Source organism: Misgurnus anguillicaudatus, chromosome 1 (assembly GCF_027580225.2).
Source record: "Misgurnus anguillicaudatus chromosome 1, ASM2758022v2, whole genome shotgun sequence".
Classification (NCBI taxonomy): Eukaryota; Metazoa; Chordata; class Actinopteri; order Cypriniformes; family Cobitidae; genus Misgurnus; species Misgurnus anguillicaudatus.
This window is the reverse complement of record NC_073337.2, coordinates 22,466,763-22,486,820: the sequence shown is the minus strand read 5'-3', so window position 1 is coordinate 22,486,820 and position 20,058 is coordinate 22,466,763. Positions and strand designations below refer to the sequence as shown.

At 38.5% G+C, this 20,058-nt stretch overlaps 1 protein-coding gene across 9 annotated transcripts in view; it reads right to left on the bottom strand.

The window, feature by feature from the left end:
• Positions 1-20,058, bottom strand: part of dennd5b (DENN/MADD domain containing 5B) — a 46,116-nt gene that overhangs the window by 21,845 nt on the left and 4,213 nt on the right. For 6 of the 9 annotated variants that reach the window (XM_073868306.1, XM_055189962.2, XM_055189956.2 and 3 more), the window contains exons 2-3: positions 7,779-7,838; positions 1,722-1,831 (exon numbers count right to left, since the gene is read on the bottom strand). In XM_073868306.1, coding sequence (XP_073724407.1) covers positions 1,722-1,831; positions 7,779-7,838 — 170 coding nt within the window. The remainder of the gene's footprint in view (positions 1-1,721; positions 1,832-7,778; positions 7,839-20,058) is intronic. The other 3 variants (XM_055189959.2, XM_055189961.2, XM_055189960.2) reach the window with 1 other exon arrangement.

The window sequence follows — 20,058 nt, the reverse complement described above, 5'->3', positions numbered from 1 at the left end:
AAAAGTACTAGGTACCGTCCGAAAAACGTCTAAAAGTGAGCCATTATGGTCCACCAGTACGCATCAACGATTTTTATGACATCCTTCTGCACTTCGGCTTCCCATCAGATTCCAGGCTGTTATGTGAACTGAACGCTATTGGCTATTTTTAAAGGGGGAGGAGCCACTCTCAAAATGTCCCGAATTCATATTTCAGTGGAAATTACGTCAAGGATCTGTGGACGTCATTGGGTCTTTAAACTGGACAGCTTAATGAGAAATTTCAAGTACTGTAATGCTCCATTGATCTTTAACTGTGCTCATCACTAAGACATCTGCTCACTAATGGACTCATGTGGAGGTTTAAAAATGCAAGCACACACAGACATAAAAGATGTGCGTACTAGGAAAGAGAAAAAAAATAAAGGCCTAGGCCAGGAATATTGAGATCCGTCCGTCCATATTTATGTGTGTGACTCTATGGATAAGAAACTAACTTTGAGCAATGAATCAACAGGAAACCGCATTCAGTTATTTTGTCAGAAAAGCATGTCGCCATCGCAACTGGTGCGTGCTGCGTGGCTCAGGTATTATTTTACAGAGCGCAAGTGCGCACAATGAGGCGTTTCCATGCCGACGTAAGCAGAGAGAGCTTGGGTTGAATAATTGATGTGAAAGTCGCCACTGCCAAGCTTTCATTTACGCTGCCGGTGGAAAAAATGACCTTGCGGCACGGGATCGACAGTTCAGAGGTTTCCGTTACCTCTGAATGCTCTGGGACGGAAACACGACCCAACTTTTTTGTTCTTGGCACGCGACCGCAGAGTGAGCGAGTGTACGTTTGATGCTCCAAATCAATGCAAATGATTGCGACAGATTTCTCCCATGACTAACGTGAGAAATGGTAAGACTGTGTCTGGGAAGGATGCTTTGAGAAAACAAAACAAGTTTAGATGTGCTGCAATAACAAAAAAAGTTGAACAAGCCTCAGCATGCTGGCATGAATATTGGATAAAAAACACTGACTGCTCAAAAGCAAAAACAGGTTATTGATTTATCTATGATTTTTAGAGCACCTATTTAACAAACAGAATTGCCAAATAATGATAATGATTTTTTAAATAATAATTATTAATAAAGTTGTCAAACTAATAGTGTTTGGAGACAAAGCTAGCACCTTCCCTGGGTCGCTATTGGTTGAGGCAATATTTTGGAGACATGTGTTGCTTCCAAAAGTGCCTATTTCCACACTATATAGTGGGCGAGGTGAGAAGTGTGTCTGAATTCATAGTATTCGAACAGTAGGCGAAAAGCAACCGGATGACCGACTACTTTCGGCAAGATCCTAAAGTGTTCATTTAATGTACACTTTACTATCACGTGAGCCTCCGGGAGAGAAGTTATCATACACAGTTTACACACATATATGATGTAAACAAAACTTTTATTCTGCTATAGATTAATTGCGATTAATCGTTATGCATCCCTAATAAATATATATACACATGGCGGATGTAGCACGTCCAAATTCATTCATACTATCCATATTTATACTATATAGTACTGTTTTAATGGTCAATGAGTACTTCATTTAACTGTCACAGTATGCGATTTTGGGGAAAAATCCACCTACGAATGACTTTCTAACATCTTGCATTTTTAATATTTTATAGTTTACAACGTTTAAAATCAAATAAAACAAATTCATAAATAGGAACCAATCAAAACCCCAAGTCACTCACCATATTAACAGCATCTTGGTCGAATGGGTTGCACTCAATGTTCTTTGGGTAGTGGGCGAGCACTTTGGATTTAAAGGTCCTCTTCAATGGGCTCTGATCGAAGTTTTCCCCTAAATATACGAAACAAAGATGCAGTTAGGAATAGGGAGACAAGCATGGACATTTACTAATACATTATTCAGAAGCTTTACAATATAAAAGCACCTATGGTTTGAGTGTGTATGTATGGTCGTAAATAAGTGCATGCTTGTCATGCATCACTGCATTACACTGATAAAACTTTCATGGTTTAGCCATCCAAATCCATAACTCCAACGTTCAAAACAGAGGAATGTACATGTATGCAGTGGCGGCCGGTGACTTCTTTTTTCGATGGGCGCTCAATGTGAAGTTCCTCACAACATGTATGTAGCCCATCATTTATGTGGTTCGTAATTTCAAAATGTGTGTTCTACGCGTCGAGTGATCTTGTGTGCATCACGTGTCTTGTCACAATAAGTGCCTGCTGCATACATGTCTAAAGGGTTTATTATAAAAGAGACGCTCGCGTTTGCCCGATACTCGCATAATCTCATGCATAATCAGAGTTTACTGTTAAGGGAATGTCTTGCGTGTATTTTGTGACCGCAAGCGTCTCTTTTATCATAAATGGTGCAGCAGGCACTTATTTTGACAAAACACGTGATGCACATCATGGATCACTTGACGCGCAGAACACATATTTTGAAAACACAAGCAACACACGACACTCCGAACACTTTTTTTGAATTTGCCCCCTCGGATGAGCAGTCACGAGCCGCCATGCATGCATGCCTACTTTTACAGAACAACAACAGATGCATACATGCTTCAATATTACCTCCTACACCTCTTATATTTGCACTTAATTTTATATGCACTTATATTTTAATATAGCTACAGTACAGTAGAGACAGAAAAATGAAGTCTTGAAAAGCAAACTGGTAAATTCCTTAAATTCAACCTTATATGCTTTCATATTCTGGCTTGGTAACTTTTATTTGTGTTAATACACAATACTTTGTTTGACAGGAAATTAGTCCAGGAAATCGTTTTCAGAGCTCTTTTATGTATGCTGGATACAGTAATCCCCTCTGTTTGCCCTGTAAACGTGGCCTAGACACAACACCTGCCTATAATCTCAATACTATACACACATCCACATGTAACTTAGGTTTTGATCGGTGGTAGGTTCATTTCTCATATATATCCTAATATCAGGAAAACAAATATGTTTCCAACTTCAAGGCAATGTGATGTTTTTTCTCAAAATAAAAAGTGAAATTCTACAAGTGAGCGAATTCCCTCAATCCTAATGCCAGGATTGTTAGGATTGAATCCTGATTAGAAACATCTGTTCGTTTAAAATATGTATATATTTTTTATTTTCATTCAAAGCGACTTCAACACCTTTCACACAGCGTGTTGATCCCAGAATATTGTCATAAATTTGCCTTCTGTGTGAAAGCAAACACGTCCTGGAATTGACCCTCCAGAAAAATGTGATTATGCGATATTTGTATATAGTATATTTATGCGGGCGCCGCATTTTTGCAAATACGCTGCACTTTCGCAGCACAAATTGCAGATTTCTGCTCGCAAAATATGCGGGGCATGATTTCATAATCCCAGCATTTTCGTAGCAAAAGTCATATATATCTTAGCAGAAAGTTGAAAAATGTTGCATTTACTTCACACAAGCGCAGCCATGTCCCCTGTTGCCATGCGAACGTTATGAAGTGATGTGATTATGTGACGTGAACATCATTGAAAAGCTGCAAACGTTTTTGCAAGTTCCCGTAATTTCAGAGCATAAAATTGCATAAGTATCCCGCATAACTCCATCACATTTTTTAAGAAAACGTTCCGCAAGATCAAGGATTTTTGCACGCAACAATCACAAAAAACTGACAAAGCTATATTTATATAGTTTATTTCAAAGCAAAATTTTTGCATGCAAAGCAAGTTTAAATTGCAGAAATACGATAAAAACCGTGCATAAAAACAATAGAGACATTAGCCCCTTTAACACACAGTAATTCTGGTAAATTACCATGAATTTACCAGAATGAATTTACCAGTAAATAAAAAAATGTGCTGTTCACACACGCAGTGGCGTTCCGTTATTTTACCAGTAAGACATCATTCACACATCAGTATCAAAATACCGGTAAATTCGTTGAGTAAGCGGAAGTAGTGGTAGCACGCGGCGAGCTCAGTGTTGTATTTGTAAACAATCCACGTCGTTCATATCCACGGTCCGTATTTTGTTGTTTTCACGTCTGTGGTAAACAGTCGCGAAGTTGCTCATGACCAAACAACATTGAATGAGACGACGTCAAACCGAAAATGCGTTTTTAACAACAGTACTGTTTGCACTTTAGGCTTCACAGAGGGCGTGCTAAGGACGTCGGCAATTCGGCGGTAAGCTGTTTTAAACAACTTTAGTGAAGAAATGTGGACGTAAACTTCAGGTGTGCTCAACTTTCAAGCAGCATGTGTGTGGAAACGTCAGTAAACAGTGCGGGGGTAAACGCGTCATCTGTATTAAAACGCTATGATTGGCCCGAAGCTGTCAGCGCGGTCTGACGTCGTCTGTTCTAAATGCCGGTAATCCTATAATTTTCGTTCACACACAGCGCTTACCGGTAAATTACTGGTAATCTTACAACCTGTCTTACTGGTAAATTGGGAGCACTGATTTACCGGAAAGGTTCTGTTCACACATGACATGTTAACGGCAATTTACCAGTAAATTACCAGTAAAGACTGTATGTGTGAAAGGGACTATTGTCACTCTGCATCACCGTGAACGCATCAGTTTTCACAATGACTTTTTTGGCTCAGATCATCTACCGTGTCTTTCAGACAGGTAGACACACGCTATCTGCGGTGTTTGGTGTAAACAGCATAACTGTGACAGCAAAACGCAAGCAGGCATAAACAGATACAGAAATCATGTGAAAATCCAACAGCACAGATTACAGGAACCGACATCGTGTCAGTCAGGATTCAGATCTGATGAGAGATTTTAATCAACGGATTGTGAAATAATCATGATAGCAGAAACTCACAGTATCTCTCTATCCGAGTTTGTTTGTTTGTTTTCTCATGCCTACTGCACTAACTGATGCTACGTACTGGTAATCGGATGAAAATAAAGCCTGAGTGCAGTGCGGGCGGAAAGGTGCGACGATGTTATTTAAATGAAATTCAATTAGCAAACCAGTCCAAATCTTATATATTATTTCTCATATATTAATTCCGTGCTTTTTGGCAAACTGGCAGTGATTTGGCATGAGAGATTGTGATCTCCGAGAGCCGCCCAACAGCCTGGGGCATTAACTAACAGGAAGGGACATAGAGGATGAAAATCTACTAAAGCCCTTTATTGCACAGAGAGATAGAGAGGGAGAGAGAGAGAGAGAGAGAGAGAGAAAGAGAGAGAAAGAGAGAGAAGGTGCTCGCAGGAACAGCAGGAGAACAACAGAAAAACAAGGCAGTCAAATGTAGAAAAGGAAGGAAAGTGTTGCGGGGAAACAGAAACTGATTTAAAATAACAAGCTGAGGGGTGGATGACCCACGATTGTCTACAATGAGCCTCTATAACAGCAGAGAAAATATGTGAAGGGAGAAAAGTTAATCAGAGACTTTATAGGGGGAGTTATTTTCCCACATGTTGTTGCAATCTTTGTTTTTCTTTCTTTTATCATATCAACACAAATGGAGGTTTAAAGCCGGATGTACAAGCTACTATTTTCCCTACAATGAAACCATTTAGTGACTACATGACTGAGATCTTACAAGGACAAAAAGCATAATAAAATAGGTTTTTGTGATTAAAGAAATAGTTGACCAAAACATGAAAATCTGCATAAAATTTACACAACCTCATGTCACCCCATATACGACTTCTTTAAATGAATGAGCGAACGAACAAACAAAGTAATCCAAGTACGCCAGTGGGTTAATAAAGTATGCATCCTCTGCAGCGAAACATGTATTTGTGAGAGAAAATGACTAATATTTTTAACTTTTTAGTAAGTGATAAGTAATCGATCCGCACTGTGACTGAATTCAAATATTTTGGCATGTCGATAACCTTGAATCTCATTGGTACTTCTCACATATATCATGACTAGTTGTCAAATGCATGTTTCACTATGAGACACCCAAGAAACAATAAGATGTTGAGCCCTTTACAACATAATGTAATAGCATAAAATGTGTTTGTGTTTAATTGAAGAAAGGAAAAGTAAAGTAAATCATAAAAGAATTTTCATATTTTGGTGAACTATCCCTTAAGGGGACACTCCACTTTTTTTGAAAATATGCTAATTTTTCAGCTCCCCTAGAGTTAAAGGTATAGCAGAAGATTTTCGTTTTCCGGGTGGATTACCTCTGTTATTGGTCATCCCAGATGTCAATCATTCTGATTATATGTTGACGTATAACCGTCGTACGTGCTCGCCTCTAGGTTCACTTTCTGCACATGCGCACTTTCACATGTATGTGTGTTGTGCTACGGTTTCAACCATTCATTGAAGGTCGCGTTCTCACTGTGTTTTTTTTTCAAAATGTCTGAGGGTCGCAAGAGAAAAAGTGTCTACGAATTGTATGACAAGAAGAGTAAGGACTATAAAGAAAGAAACAACGCTGGTTAACAACAAACAAGCCAATCCTGGTCCGTTGCAGAGATTCGCTGTCTCCTTTACGTTTGAGCTGATGATTTTATAAATGCATAGCTGTCCTCCACACACAAATAGTGACATTACGGGCTTTTTAGCAAACGGCTCCGTGAGAAAGGCTTTAATAGAACAACTAAGCAAATTTCACGTTAAAGCAAAGAAACTTCGCAAAGACGTGCATCGTTTATCTCCACATCTTGATAGCTGCGCTCTCCCTGTCAGGCTGGTTGTCGTGGAAACGTGGGGGTGGTCATGAGACGGTAAGAGCTGTCAGAGACCAATGACAGCACTGACCGTTGTCACATGATGTATGGTGCGGCATTTCGAGTACAGTAAAAAAAATGTGTGAAAACGGACCGCACTAACTGAAAAATAATACAATGTATTTGGTGCGCTCCGAAGCCGCACAACGGGGCGCACCAACATATGTGAAAACACCCTTAGTTAACAGTTCAGTAACAGTTAGACTCTCTCTCTACTTACCTAGAAATTTATGGACAAATTCTTCATGGAAAAAGCTTTCCTCCATTAGTCGTGTCACATCAGCAAATGTAATATTTGGCAAATCCGTTAACGAAGTTGTGTAGACTCTTTAATCCATTTTAAACTTGCCCGGGTTTATGTTTTTCTAGTGTGTTGACGCTTGACAGGAACTCCGCTTTCATTACGATTACGTATTTCCGGTTACTGTGAGAAAGGTCTATAATTTAAAAACACTTTAATAGGCCAAGTCACCAGAACCGAACCAAAAACCGTGGATAAGAACCGAAAATTGTATTGAACCGTGAACTAACTGTATTGTTGCATTCCTACTTAGTACACAATGTAACTATAGAAGAGTAAGTTTAAAATAGGAAAAATATCAAAACACTGGGTATTTTTGAGGACGATGCTAATGGTCTAATCAGTTTCAATGGACTGTGCTAAGCTATGCTAAAAGTGGTAGCGCCAGACCCGGAGATCAGCCGAATGGATTCCAAAATGGTAAAAATCAAATGTTTAACTCTAGTTGAGCTGGAAAATGAGCATATTTTCACAAAATGTGAAGTGTGCCCTTTAAGAAAAACTTCAAATACAGTACATGGATTATATCGTCTACCTTTTCCTTGGAAAATGGCAGAAAGTGGACAAATATACGCTTACGCATAGAAATTAGGAAACCTAACACTTTTCCAAACACTTTACTGAAAGTCAAATGGTTATGTGAAAACAAGCAAGGTGATCAATTGACACAGAGCTTTCAGACAAGACAGAGGAAAACAGAAGCAAGCATGAACAGACAGTAGACAAAGAGCTTGAAGAGGATGTTAAGTTTAGGGCAGAGTTGGTTATGGTTAATGAAATTGTTTACCTGCTGCCACAGCCGCTGGGTCCCTGCCCTGCCGATCGGCCTCGAGCCATTGGTACAAAGCTGCGGTGGCACAAACAGACAAACGAAAGAGCAAAATGTCAAACACAACACAGAAATGGAGAAGCAAACAAAAACAGATGCATGACTGAATCCAAACAGCAATGACATTGTGGACACAGACAACGTGTGGGTTAATTTACAAGATGAGCAGTGATGGAGGTGAAGTGAGTGGTAGTTTTGTGGTGAGCACAGCTTGAATGTGGGCTGTGATCTCTACTGTGAGTGAGACATCATGTTGTGCCAGACCAGCAAGCCATCACAAAATATTAATGGTGGGTGTTAGAATAACATGGCGAGGTGGATAATTAAGAGAAATTTACATCTACCGACACACACAATCACAACCAATCTCTATAAATTTCGTTCCTGCCTGCCTTGCAAGACATCGACTGAGCCCTTGAACACCTAAGATCATCAAATTAGGATGAACAGTGTGTGTGTGTGTGTGTGTGTGTGTGTTTCAGGAATGAAGACATTTGGGGTACACAGATGAATCTCAGGAAAACGCCAAGATTTTTTATTTATGTCATAAGGGAAAAAGCTGGATGAATGGTTTATTAGGATAGGACAATGTTTAGGCTAAGATATCAAGAAAATCACCTTTAAAGTTGTCAAAATTTAATTCTTAGCAACAACACCCACTCATAAAATAAAGTTTTTATATATCTACGGTAGGAAATTAACTAAATATCCTCATGGGGAACGTAATCTTTACTTAATATCCTAATGATTTTTGGCATAAAAAAATCAATAATTTTCACCTATACAATGTATTGCTGGGTATATTACTACTACAAATATACATGTGCTACTTATGACTGGTTTTTCAGGGTCACATATATACATTTTTTACAGTTATGCATGCATTTGCCATATGCTTTATCTAAAGCGACCGGGGCTTTATCATATGCTTTATCTAAAACAAACCAGGGCTGGGCGGTATATCTTAAGCGATCAGGGCTGGGTGGCATATTTAAAGCAACCAGGGCTGGGCGGTATATCTAGCTGTAGTAATATATAGGGGTGCATAACGATTACTCGTGATTAATCTATAGTAGAATACAAGTTTTTGTTTACCTCATATATGTGTGAATTGTGTATAATAATTATGTATATATAAATATGCACACATGCGTGTATAATTTTAAGAAAAAATATATATTTATATATTAAGTATTTATATATACACTATAAATTATACATAAATATACAAATGTATATACACATGTTAACATTTCTTAAATATATGCATGCATGTGTGTGCATTTATCTATACAAAGTTATTATACACAGTTCACATACATATATGTACTTTTATTCTGCTATAGATTAATCGCGATTAATCGTTATGCATCCCTATAAATTGGTATTTTTCCTAACTGGATATACAGCACCTATATCGATATGGTCTGATATGACCCACCGGCAACAGAAGCGTTGCCAAAAATGTACACTGAGGTCAGACGTAAGCTTTCCATCACAGGCTGTTTTAATAATTGTGGCTTTTGATTGCATGTAAACATTAATTCCACTTTGAAGAAAATAGATATTTATTTTGCATCGCGATTTATCCCAAAAACCATGAGATATGAATTTTAGTCTATGGCTACGTTTACACGTGAGTGGCTATTTTCATAAACAGACATTTCAACCTCTCAGGTTTCAAAATTAACATTGTGCCAACACGGCAGTTTTCAGAAAAGTGTCTATTTACATGTACGTCAAGAGCATGCCAAACCTGTAGGTGGCGGTGTAACGAGAAGCTCAAGCCCATGTAAGCCAATCGGAACTGAGTGCTTAGCGTCGAATTTATTATTTTTTCGCTGAAGAAAGCAGAGTCGTGGAGAGACGCTTCGCCATGGTTTCAGCGTTTTGGAGGGGGTCTGAAATGACGGGAGGGGGTGTGTCGCCGCAAATTTGCTCCCCCTGGTCTGCATTTCCCCCAGACATATGTTCTTCTCCCACACAAAAACAGAATTTTATTCAAAATATGTAAAATTCTGCGTTAACACTAGATTCCATGTTAATTAGCCAATTCCACAATTCCGTCCGTGATTCCATGATCGCGGAAATTATAGGGCCCTACGTTTGTCTCAGTTTACATACAAACGTGCAAAAGCAGATTTTCAAAATTTCCACTTTGGACGGAGTTTTTAGAAAGAATTGGTTTCAGAATTCTCTGTTTGCGTGTAAAGGAAAATGTCTCTGTTTTTTAAAATAACCATGTACGTGTAAACGGGGCCTGTATTGTCCATCTCTAAAAGTGACTACAGCGGATTGATGTGTAGTCCCTTAGGATTGAACCCATGGGCTTTCTGCTGCTAACGCAATGCTTTACCAACTGAGTTACATGAACGCAGCCTTTATTTTCTTCATACTGATATTCACCCACACAGGAAGAAACTGCTGCTGTGTTTGCTACTGTACTTACAGGATGATTCATCCCATGTCTGTGTGTTAAGAACATGCGTCACCACTGACCGAATGTAAATCAGGTACTCTTTGAACTCATCTGACGTCATAGCTAACTCTGCAATCTGTTAAATCCTAACACCTGCCACAGTCATCATATATGAATAACCAACTCTTTATCTGTTTTCATAGATCATAAATAATATACTCCTTCCACTAACAAAAAGGGTCAGCAAAACAAAGCAATGCCATGTTGTTGTTTTTTTTAAGTACCATGCAAATATGACAGCCTTATGGCCATCTCATACTTTTTGTCAAAAACAGTTCTCCATCAATGACCCAAAAGCCCTTGTGGCAAACCTACACCATAAATATGATTAGGTGTGATATTAAGCTCACAAAATCACCAAAATCACTGGCCTTGCTCCGAGCACCATTCATTTTAAAAGTGCTGATGGAAGACAGCAGTCACAGCACACAGTGTCTTTGTCCATCCTTAACCGTGTTACGCAACTGAGGCCTTGCTACACAAACTGTGTGTGTGTGTGTGTGGTTTGAGTGCTGAGGGGGCACAATGTGAGCACAAAACATTGGGGTCCTTTTCCTTCCCACAGGATCTGGGCAGTCAGCACAAGCGCCATGACAGATCTGCTAAACCTGAAGTCCACAACATGTTCTGGCCTGTCGAAGACTCTGCATCACACCTGGGTGCACAAGAGCAAGAAAAGCCCTGTATCTACATGGTCAGATTAGGGCTGGGCGGTATGAGCAAAAATTCATATCCCAGTATTTTTTTAAGGAATGCCGGTATCCGATATATATCCGGTATTTCTTACAAAAAGGATAAAAATGTTACTTGAAAGTCAAAGCCTTTATAATCTTTGTGGCTGAAGTTGTTGTACCTTAAAGTTGTAAATACACCCTAATAAACTATCTATTCCACTTCAAATCAAAACAAAAATTATATACCATGCAGTACCATATAAAAAATCATCTTTGTTAGAGCCTTTATCTTACCCGAAATGACCGTATGCTCATGTCCTTGATGGGTGGTAAATGTTTGTCATAACAAAGTAGCTGGGTTTAGTTAACTTTATATACAAACCAGGGAAGTTCTTAATCATTTCTTTTTTTTACTTTGTTTTGTGCACATGGGCATTATCATGTAATATGATCTTTAATCTATAATATAATTAAAGAAAAGTGTCCTGCCCATACTATTGAAATTATTATTCATAAAATTAAAAACACACAATTCTCATTAATATACTGAATTGTCTGTAGCATTATGATTTGTGTTCACAGAATTTACTAAAGTAGTCAAACCTCTTCATTAGAAGGGGGTGTCACAGTCCTTTTGTCCTTATATAGTGTATTCCAGTCACAAAACTTAAAAACATATGATCCAAAATAATTAAGTTTATAGAACAGATGTGGTTCTGGAATCTGATTGGCTACATGCAAACTGAAACTATAACGTGCACACATTCAGCACATTTAAAGTGTCTTTGTTTCATTCACACACATCCTTCCTTATTATTTCTTAATAATAATCTCATTAATTCACACTAATAGCTTCACTGAAGCAGCACAATCATTCGTTACTAATTCTAAAGTGACGTTTTAAAATTAAATAACGAAGACTTGTTTGTGGGTGTTATGCTTTGAATCTGAGGAAAAAGTTTCTGTTTTATCTACGCACTTGTCCCGTCGAACTAATGTATAAATGCAATATCACTCACCTGATATTGCTATAATAGTGATGAGGAATAATTGCAATAGCGTATTAGATAAATAGGTGTTGTGATGGAGCGTCAGACATGTTGTTGGGATGAAAGCACACATATGCAGCGGTAACTTAATTCCAATGATCTCTCTGTAAAAGCAGGTCGAGGAGACATTTTATTTTAGTCTTGAACTCAATTATTACAATCCTCCGAGTGCATGCAGCCGCAGTTTTTGAATGTCCACATTCATGAGGCGCATCCAACCGTCACAGAGTTTCTGTGTGCTTTCTGCGTCGCGTACTTGCTGTGACGGGCGGGCTTGCACAGAGCACGTGTATGCGCGCTTGAGTTGCATTAAACCATATCGATATGAACGGTATTGCCTAATTCCACATTGCGAACCCATATCGATATATCCCCTAAACCCGATATACCGCCCAGCCCTAGGTCAGATGTGTGAAAATAACTTAAATCCAGTAGAAAAATGGTTTGATACCATGTACCCAAACTTTTCAAAGCAACTAGAGAGGTGGAAGGAATAGCCTTTATCTATAATGCTACATTAGATAAACATTCAACTTTATTAGTAATTCTTTATTATTAGTCCCAGACGAGCCCCCATTCAAAATTGATGTGTTCCTGTATAGCTCAGTGGTAAAGCATTGCATTAGCAGCACAAAATGCCATGGGTTCGAACTTAGGGAACACACATACTGATAGATTTTCTTTACTAGGTAATGCATTGAAATGCTGGATACACACAGAATGCGGTAGAGACGACAAAAACGCGCTATTAGCACGTAGTTGGACGCTTAAACATTTTGAGTTTACACGCTTCATTTTCAAGTGAAAGCCGCGCGTGAAACTGTAATCATTGGAGACATTCACGCAGAAAGTTGCGTGATGGGAGGGGCTTCTGCGACTCCGCTCGCTTCCTGTAATCATGTCACTACTAGAGCAAGCTCCTGATTGGTTAATGCGTCGCAATTTTAACTTGCACTTTTTTTGCGGAAACGCTCAATTTGCATCATTCGCACTAACTAGTCGCGTGAATAAAGCGGGTTCACGTTTACCACGCCGCCCTAAACGCCTCATTCGCACCACAAGACCTCCAGACGCGCGTAAACACATTTTTACATTGACTTAACATTGAAATCACTCATGCTTGACGCCTCTACCGTGGCTGGTGTTAATGCAGCATAAGTCACTTGCATAAATTAGGGCACTTTGTTTTAAATTTATCCCAAATTTCGTTTTATTTATTCTCAAATTCCGTGTTTTTATTTTTTATTTTTCTGGATTCTGGTTTTAATGGTTACATTTAATTTCAGTAATTAAAAAGCTTTATCTTATCAACTGAAAACCTTAAACAAATACAATAATAACAATTTATTGAAAGTTTTCTTTTAAATTACATATAGGCCTCGTACTGCGTACTGATAAGGCAACGCTCGTCATTGTTTGCAATGCATGACGAGAAACGGACCTACTCTTCTTTATGTCCAACATTACACAAAATAAAGAAAACGTTTCTGCGCATTTCTGTCATTTTATTCGCAGATTAATGAGTTATAATGGGTTTTAAAAATGACTGATTCCAAAATTTGCCAAATTCTGTGACATTCCGCGTTGTACAGTACATTTCATTTTTATGCTTGGATTCCGTCGTGGAAATCATAGGGCCCTAATAAATGTAAATTCTGATGTATTAATAATAGGGCTGGGCAAAAAAATAGATTTTTCGATTAATCGTTTTTTAAAACGTGGTCGATTCAGAATCGATTCTCAAATGTCATTTATACTATGCAAACATTGAACGTAAGATTAACATTAATCAAATTACTAGTCTTCTTCACTAGATGTCACCCTCTTTTTTGCCTTGCGTGATGTTACCAAGGAGCGAGAGGTGAGCCTGTCATTCTTTCATTTAGTCCTTAAAATGGCGGTTTTGGGTGCTTCATCAACGTTGATGCCACCTTCACATAAAAAGTAAGAGGTATGGAGGCATTAAGCAAGACGACAACGATAGTGTTGTGGCTTTTAATTTCTTTTTATTAATTACCCACTCTTTTTTTTATTAATATAGTATTTGTATTAAATCTATATTCATTGAGTTGAATTGAGAATTGAGTAGGGCTGCACGATAAATCGCATGTGTTTGTCACGCACATCACGTCAGTAATGCCGGTTCCTTGATTAGTATTAAATCGCCATCAGCTGTTTTCAGATGGAGCAGCTTTAACTGCACAGAGCCGTAGTTCACTGACAATCAGGGCAATTTCGCATTAATTATCGTGGACGTATCGCCTGCGATATGTATGCGATATGGCCCAAATTGTCAGGGAACTACGGCTCTGTGCAGTTAATGTCGCGCCATCTGAAAACAGCTGATGGCGATTTAATACTAATCAAGGAACCGGCATTACTGACGTGATGCGCGTGGTATTGCATGCGATTTATCGTGCAGCCCTAGAATTGAGTATAAAAACCAACCCGAGATCCGGAATCGAAAATTGAATCGAGAATCGAAATCGAATCAATTTGATATCTTGTGAATCGAAATTGAATCGATCTGGAACATCTGAATGGATACCCAGCCCTAATTAATAAAAGAAAGCGTTGTTGTTTAATCTTATATAACTTGCTCAACTGCACAAACAAACACACACAGAAACAACACAAATGGGCAGAAACAGTGTCTTCATTTTAGTAGCTCTGGGAAGCCTGTTGCAGACATTCAGGTCAAAGTTTAAAGAGTAATGAAAAACTTTTTGCAAAATAAATTTAATGCACAACATACCATTTTATAAAACAATACTCTAATCTATCAATCATTATTACTCAATATATATAGTTACATTAAATAGGCGTAACCCCCCACCTTAAACATTCTTATGCATTTTAACATAAAACCTTGTATATCAAAAATTTTGATGTGGAAAGAAACATTTATCAACTACCAAAATATTGAGCACAATGCTTACTAATTTAAGCAACGCATTTAGCCATGAAATGCAACACATCAATAATTTTACACATTTCTTTAACTCATGCTCTATTAATAATCTTATAAACATATCTACATAACTAACACATGCATCATGCTTGGCTGTAATCAGAATAGTCACATGGTGTGCTACGGCTTATCTGAGGACAGAGGTTACTGATGAGTTGGATGTTGGATGTCAATGAACAAAGTCAACATTGGCCTCCCTCATACACAAACAAAGAGGACACCGACATACACAGATATGGTGATTGTCCATTAAGTCCACTAGCACAGTTTGACCCGTTTAATGGGTCAGCAGAACCAGTACACACCGTCAACTGGAGATCCAGAGCTTCATCCACCTTTAATTTACATATACTTACAGTGCATTACACCTTATCAGTAAGTAAGTATGCTAACACTGCTACCAATTGCGCCACAGGAAGTTTCTGGTTCTTATTACTATAAAACTCACAATACATAAAAAAAAATAGTTTATAACATCAACCGTACTTTACATGCTCCCCCTAAATTATTACGCAAATATTCAGATCAAGCATTTATAAATGATGAAGGCCTCAGCGCTATTCAGTGCACTAGCTCGGTTTTAATCTATTAGATGAGGGCCGCTCATAAAGGTAAAGACGTTATGCAACTGGATTTATGCGCCCTATGGCATAACTCAGCAATTTATGATAATTATTTGCTAGTTTGGCAGCCAGCAAAAGTTTAAAAACGCCTCTTATTGAGTGCAAATGATATTTACAAGTCAGTAATTCATCCAAAACAGCCTCATGGTTTGGTTATACAGAGGCAGGTATATCAGTCTTGTAACGGTGCGGGCCATAAAGATTACTTGGACATTCAAGGCAAGCAAAATATGTATGAATGACATTCCATTAGATACAAAATGTCAAATCTTCTAATGTTAAGCTAATGTAATTATTTTTAACCAGCTGGTGTCAAGGTAATCTTAAACGACTTTTGCATCCGAGCTCTGCATACTGTATCTATCATCTTATTTACAGGAGCATGTAGGCCACGAGAGGTATTGCAATTTGTCGCAATGAATGCACATGCATCGAACATTAGTGCATGTGTATGAGTCAAATAAACTATGATCTGCCAGGCTATGCATTCGATTGTGCGCGTTCGCTCGTGTTTGCATAAAAAAACAGTCTATACCGAGGGTTTTAGTTGGGCCGACATTACAAAGCTTAGTTGCTTGACCCGTCCGTCCCTCCCTCCACCCGAGTCAGGCCCATTAGAGGGTAAAATCTATGGAGGTGCCAGGGAATTAGCATAGCCATTGTACCCAAATCTATGCGGTTGCTTACAGACAGATGGCCCTCCAGTGTCTCTTTATGGGTGTCCACTACAGCTTGAGTGCTCGCCCTCAGTCACAATAGGAGTCAGCCAGAGTCTTCAGGAAACAATGAGCGGAGACACGTCATGCAGCCGCAATGGAACAATGCAGCATTTGGCGCCCCGGTTTCGTAGGTCCTGTCTGGCTTTTAAGTCAAAATCTTTAAACAGTGAAGGCTTTACTTATAAAAATTTGCTAGGTTCAACAGGTCGGTGCAACATCTTGGACTACTGAAAACAACATTCGCATAATTAATGCAGATGTGACTCGATACAACGCTCTAGATAGAAGAAAGTTTAGCATCATCCGAAAATTTCCTTTTAATTCCATGATATTTTTACAGCAGCCGGAAGATGGTTAAAGAGTAACTAAACCCTTAACCAACTTTTTTTAGTTAATGATCTGTAAGAATGGGGCTTTATTAGTGCAGTTCATTGATTTTAGTAAGTTTTTTGACATTTGGATATAAAGTGTTTCAATACTACAATATATGGTGTAAAAACGTCTGAGTGCTGCCCTCTTCAGGTTGAACGGTGGCTACTGCAGTTGGATTTTCCTATTGGATGTTGGGTCCAAAAAGTAACTTGTGACGTAAGCAGGTTCAAGCTCGCCACGCCCTTGTTACGATCTCACCACACACTTGGTACGAGCTTAGTTCGTCCCCTCTATCTCCGTTGGGATCTGCCCACTTTTCTTGCATTTTTCAAATATTGCCAGTGGGTGGAGTCAGGCTCTGACCAGGGGTTTAGTTACGCTTTAAGGAGTATCCGATTGAAAACAGCTGGGTTACGGATAGTTATTATTTTCCCGCAAGCTGTCAGACTACTCAACTTGATGACAATGGGCTGTATGAACATAATCTTACATTGAAACCCAAAGTATTTATCTTGCCCCAACCATGGAAAACAAAGATTCCGGGGACTTTTAAGGGTACTTTGGGAAGGGGTTTAGGAATCAACAGGGACTTTTTGATTTGATTACATTTATGCATTTAATCCAAAGTGATTTACAGCTATACATTTTTAACAATATGCATGTTTCCTGGGTCCCACACTGAAAAAAAATTATTCATTCAATTTACTCACCACCATGTCATCCAAAATGTTGATGTCTGTCTTTGTTCAGTCGAGAAGAAATTATGTTTTTTGAGGAAAACATTCCAGGATTTTTCTCATTTTAATGGACTTTCTCATTTAATGACCTGGATCCCAATACTTAACAGTTTTAATGCAGTTTAAAATTGCAGTGTCAACGCAGCTTCAAAGATCTCAAACGAGGCATAAGGGTCTTATCTAGTGAAACAATTATCATTTTTGGCAAAAAAAAATAAAAAAATGCATTTAAACCACAACTCCTTGTCTTCCTCTGGTCCTGTGATGAGCTAAGCGCGACTTCACGTAATACGTCATCACGTCAAGAGGTCACAGATAACGTATTGAAACTACGCCCCAGTGTTTACAAGTTTGCAGAAAGAGGACCATTCCGGCGTTGTTGTATGTGGAATGATACTAAATGTCTTTGTGTCAGTTTATTGTTTAAAATGGTCTCCAAATGTGCGTTTCATATATGTAACACGTGACCTTTCGACGTCATTCTGCAATTACGTGAGGTCGCGCTGGCGCGCCACACAGCTGGAGGAAGAAGAGAAGTTGTGGTCCAAAAGTGCATATTTTTTATTTTTCTTAATAAAGATTTAAAGACTTTGTTTAGAGTCCTTTGAAGTCCTTTAAACTGCATCAAAACTATTGAGTATCGGGGTCCATTAAAGTCCATTAAAATTAGAAAAATCCTGGAATGTTTTCCTCAAAAAACATAATTTCTTCTCGACTGAACGAAGAAAGACATCAACATTTTGGATGACATGGTGGTGAGTAAATTATCTGGATTTTATTTTTTTAAGAAAATGCACTAATTTTTTAAGGTAAGTGGTTGCAATCAATTTATTTAGGCTACATTTAAACAAAAAAATATTAAAATAAAATGAAAAAAAAAATTTTGTTTAAATGTAGCTTAAATAAATTGATTGCAACCACTTACCTTAAAAAAATGTAGTAAATTGAATTAATCGTTTTTTTCAGTGCATGTTCACATGACCTTGCAATGTTAACAGCATGCAACTCTACAAATTTTCCTCAAAATAAATGAATATATTCACTATAATCAGGGAAAAATTATTACAATGCTTTCAAATACCGGTTTCGTGAATCAATATCTATGCATTTATTAATTGACGAATGAACCGACTTGCTTAACTGCCTAGGAAACTCGCCACTAATGACAGCTACGCTAAACATATCCTCAGCATCTTGTTTGCCAACGTACTTGTTAAAAGCCGTTTCAGGAGAGCTATAAAAGTCAAACGGAGCCGATGCAGTTCTTTAAACAGGGCTACACCCCTATCAACAGGTCTTACCTGAGGATGACCAAAAACTATCGATAACCTGTTAATTACTACTCGAGGTGTCAAATCCTCAGTAAATGAAGGTGATTCAAAAGAGTCAAATCCCCTCTTTGGGTTGAGGTGTGAACGATGGAGACGAGCCAGATCAAAGATCGAAACATCTTCGTCTGCCAATGCGGTTTTGTTTGTTGTTTTACAAAGTCATTTTATTGATGCGTGGCACATCAGTACAATCCGAGAATGTTAGCAAGGCCTGCAGGTGCTGAATGTTTTGGAGGGAACCGAAAACATACTTTAAGTCACGATCCCCAGAGCGTTGAAACGTGAACATCTGCACATGCATGATTGTGAAACGTTCATTTTTTATGAGTTATTTGTGACTCAATAACAAGATTATGAGACTTTAGCCTGGATTTCACAAACAGGGTCACATCTACTGTCTGCCATCAAGCCAGTTGTTCTCATATATTATATTTTTAGATATCTGATATTTACAAGACACCCATTTGCAGTTGCACGAAGTCTACTAAACCGAAAATGTATAAGCCTTTTTCTCATTTTCAACATAATACTAGTTTTAAAATCTGATGAGCTGCATGCAAAGTATATTTCTTACAATACTAGCACTAGCGTAGCACTAGCAATACTGTCCTTTCAGAGAGTCCAACACAAGAGGAGCTATTTATAGGTTATATTTTTATCCCACTTCAAGGATATACTGCACCCCTAGGCCTAGGATACAAGTGTTGGAAAGGCCTTTCGGGAAACAACAAACATCCATAACTAAATGGATTATATGGGGGCAGAGAGACCAATAAATAAGCTGAAGGAAAGAGAGAGAGAGAAAAACAACAAATTTGGCATTTAGTGGAGCTTTATTTTCCCAAATCACCTTGGCCTTGCAGTGTACTACAAACTAGCCAATTTCACCAGAGTCTAAGCTAAAAAGAAACAAGGACAAGTGTCCCATTAATAAACCTCTCTGCCATTGGAGAATAGAGGCACGATCATTTGAAATGACATCAATTGAAAAGCCACACTGTGTTTGTGTTATTAATGGTCATTTTCAATTAACCCTTGCACAGTCTTTTTAATATAACATAAAAGTGACCATAAATGGGGCAGAATAGCGAAAGGGCGACCAGCGGTGATAATTATGCCGAAAAGCACCGGGGAAGCTCGGCCCTTTGAGTCCTGGGTCCCCTTTGGCACCGGAGGGCCATGCATGCATTCATGCAGAAACACACTGAGGTAAACAGCAGGAAGAGTGCCTTTCTACCCCTAACAATGAAACTGAGGAAACGCGGCCAAAAATATATCACAGC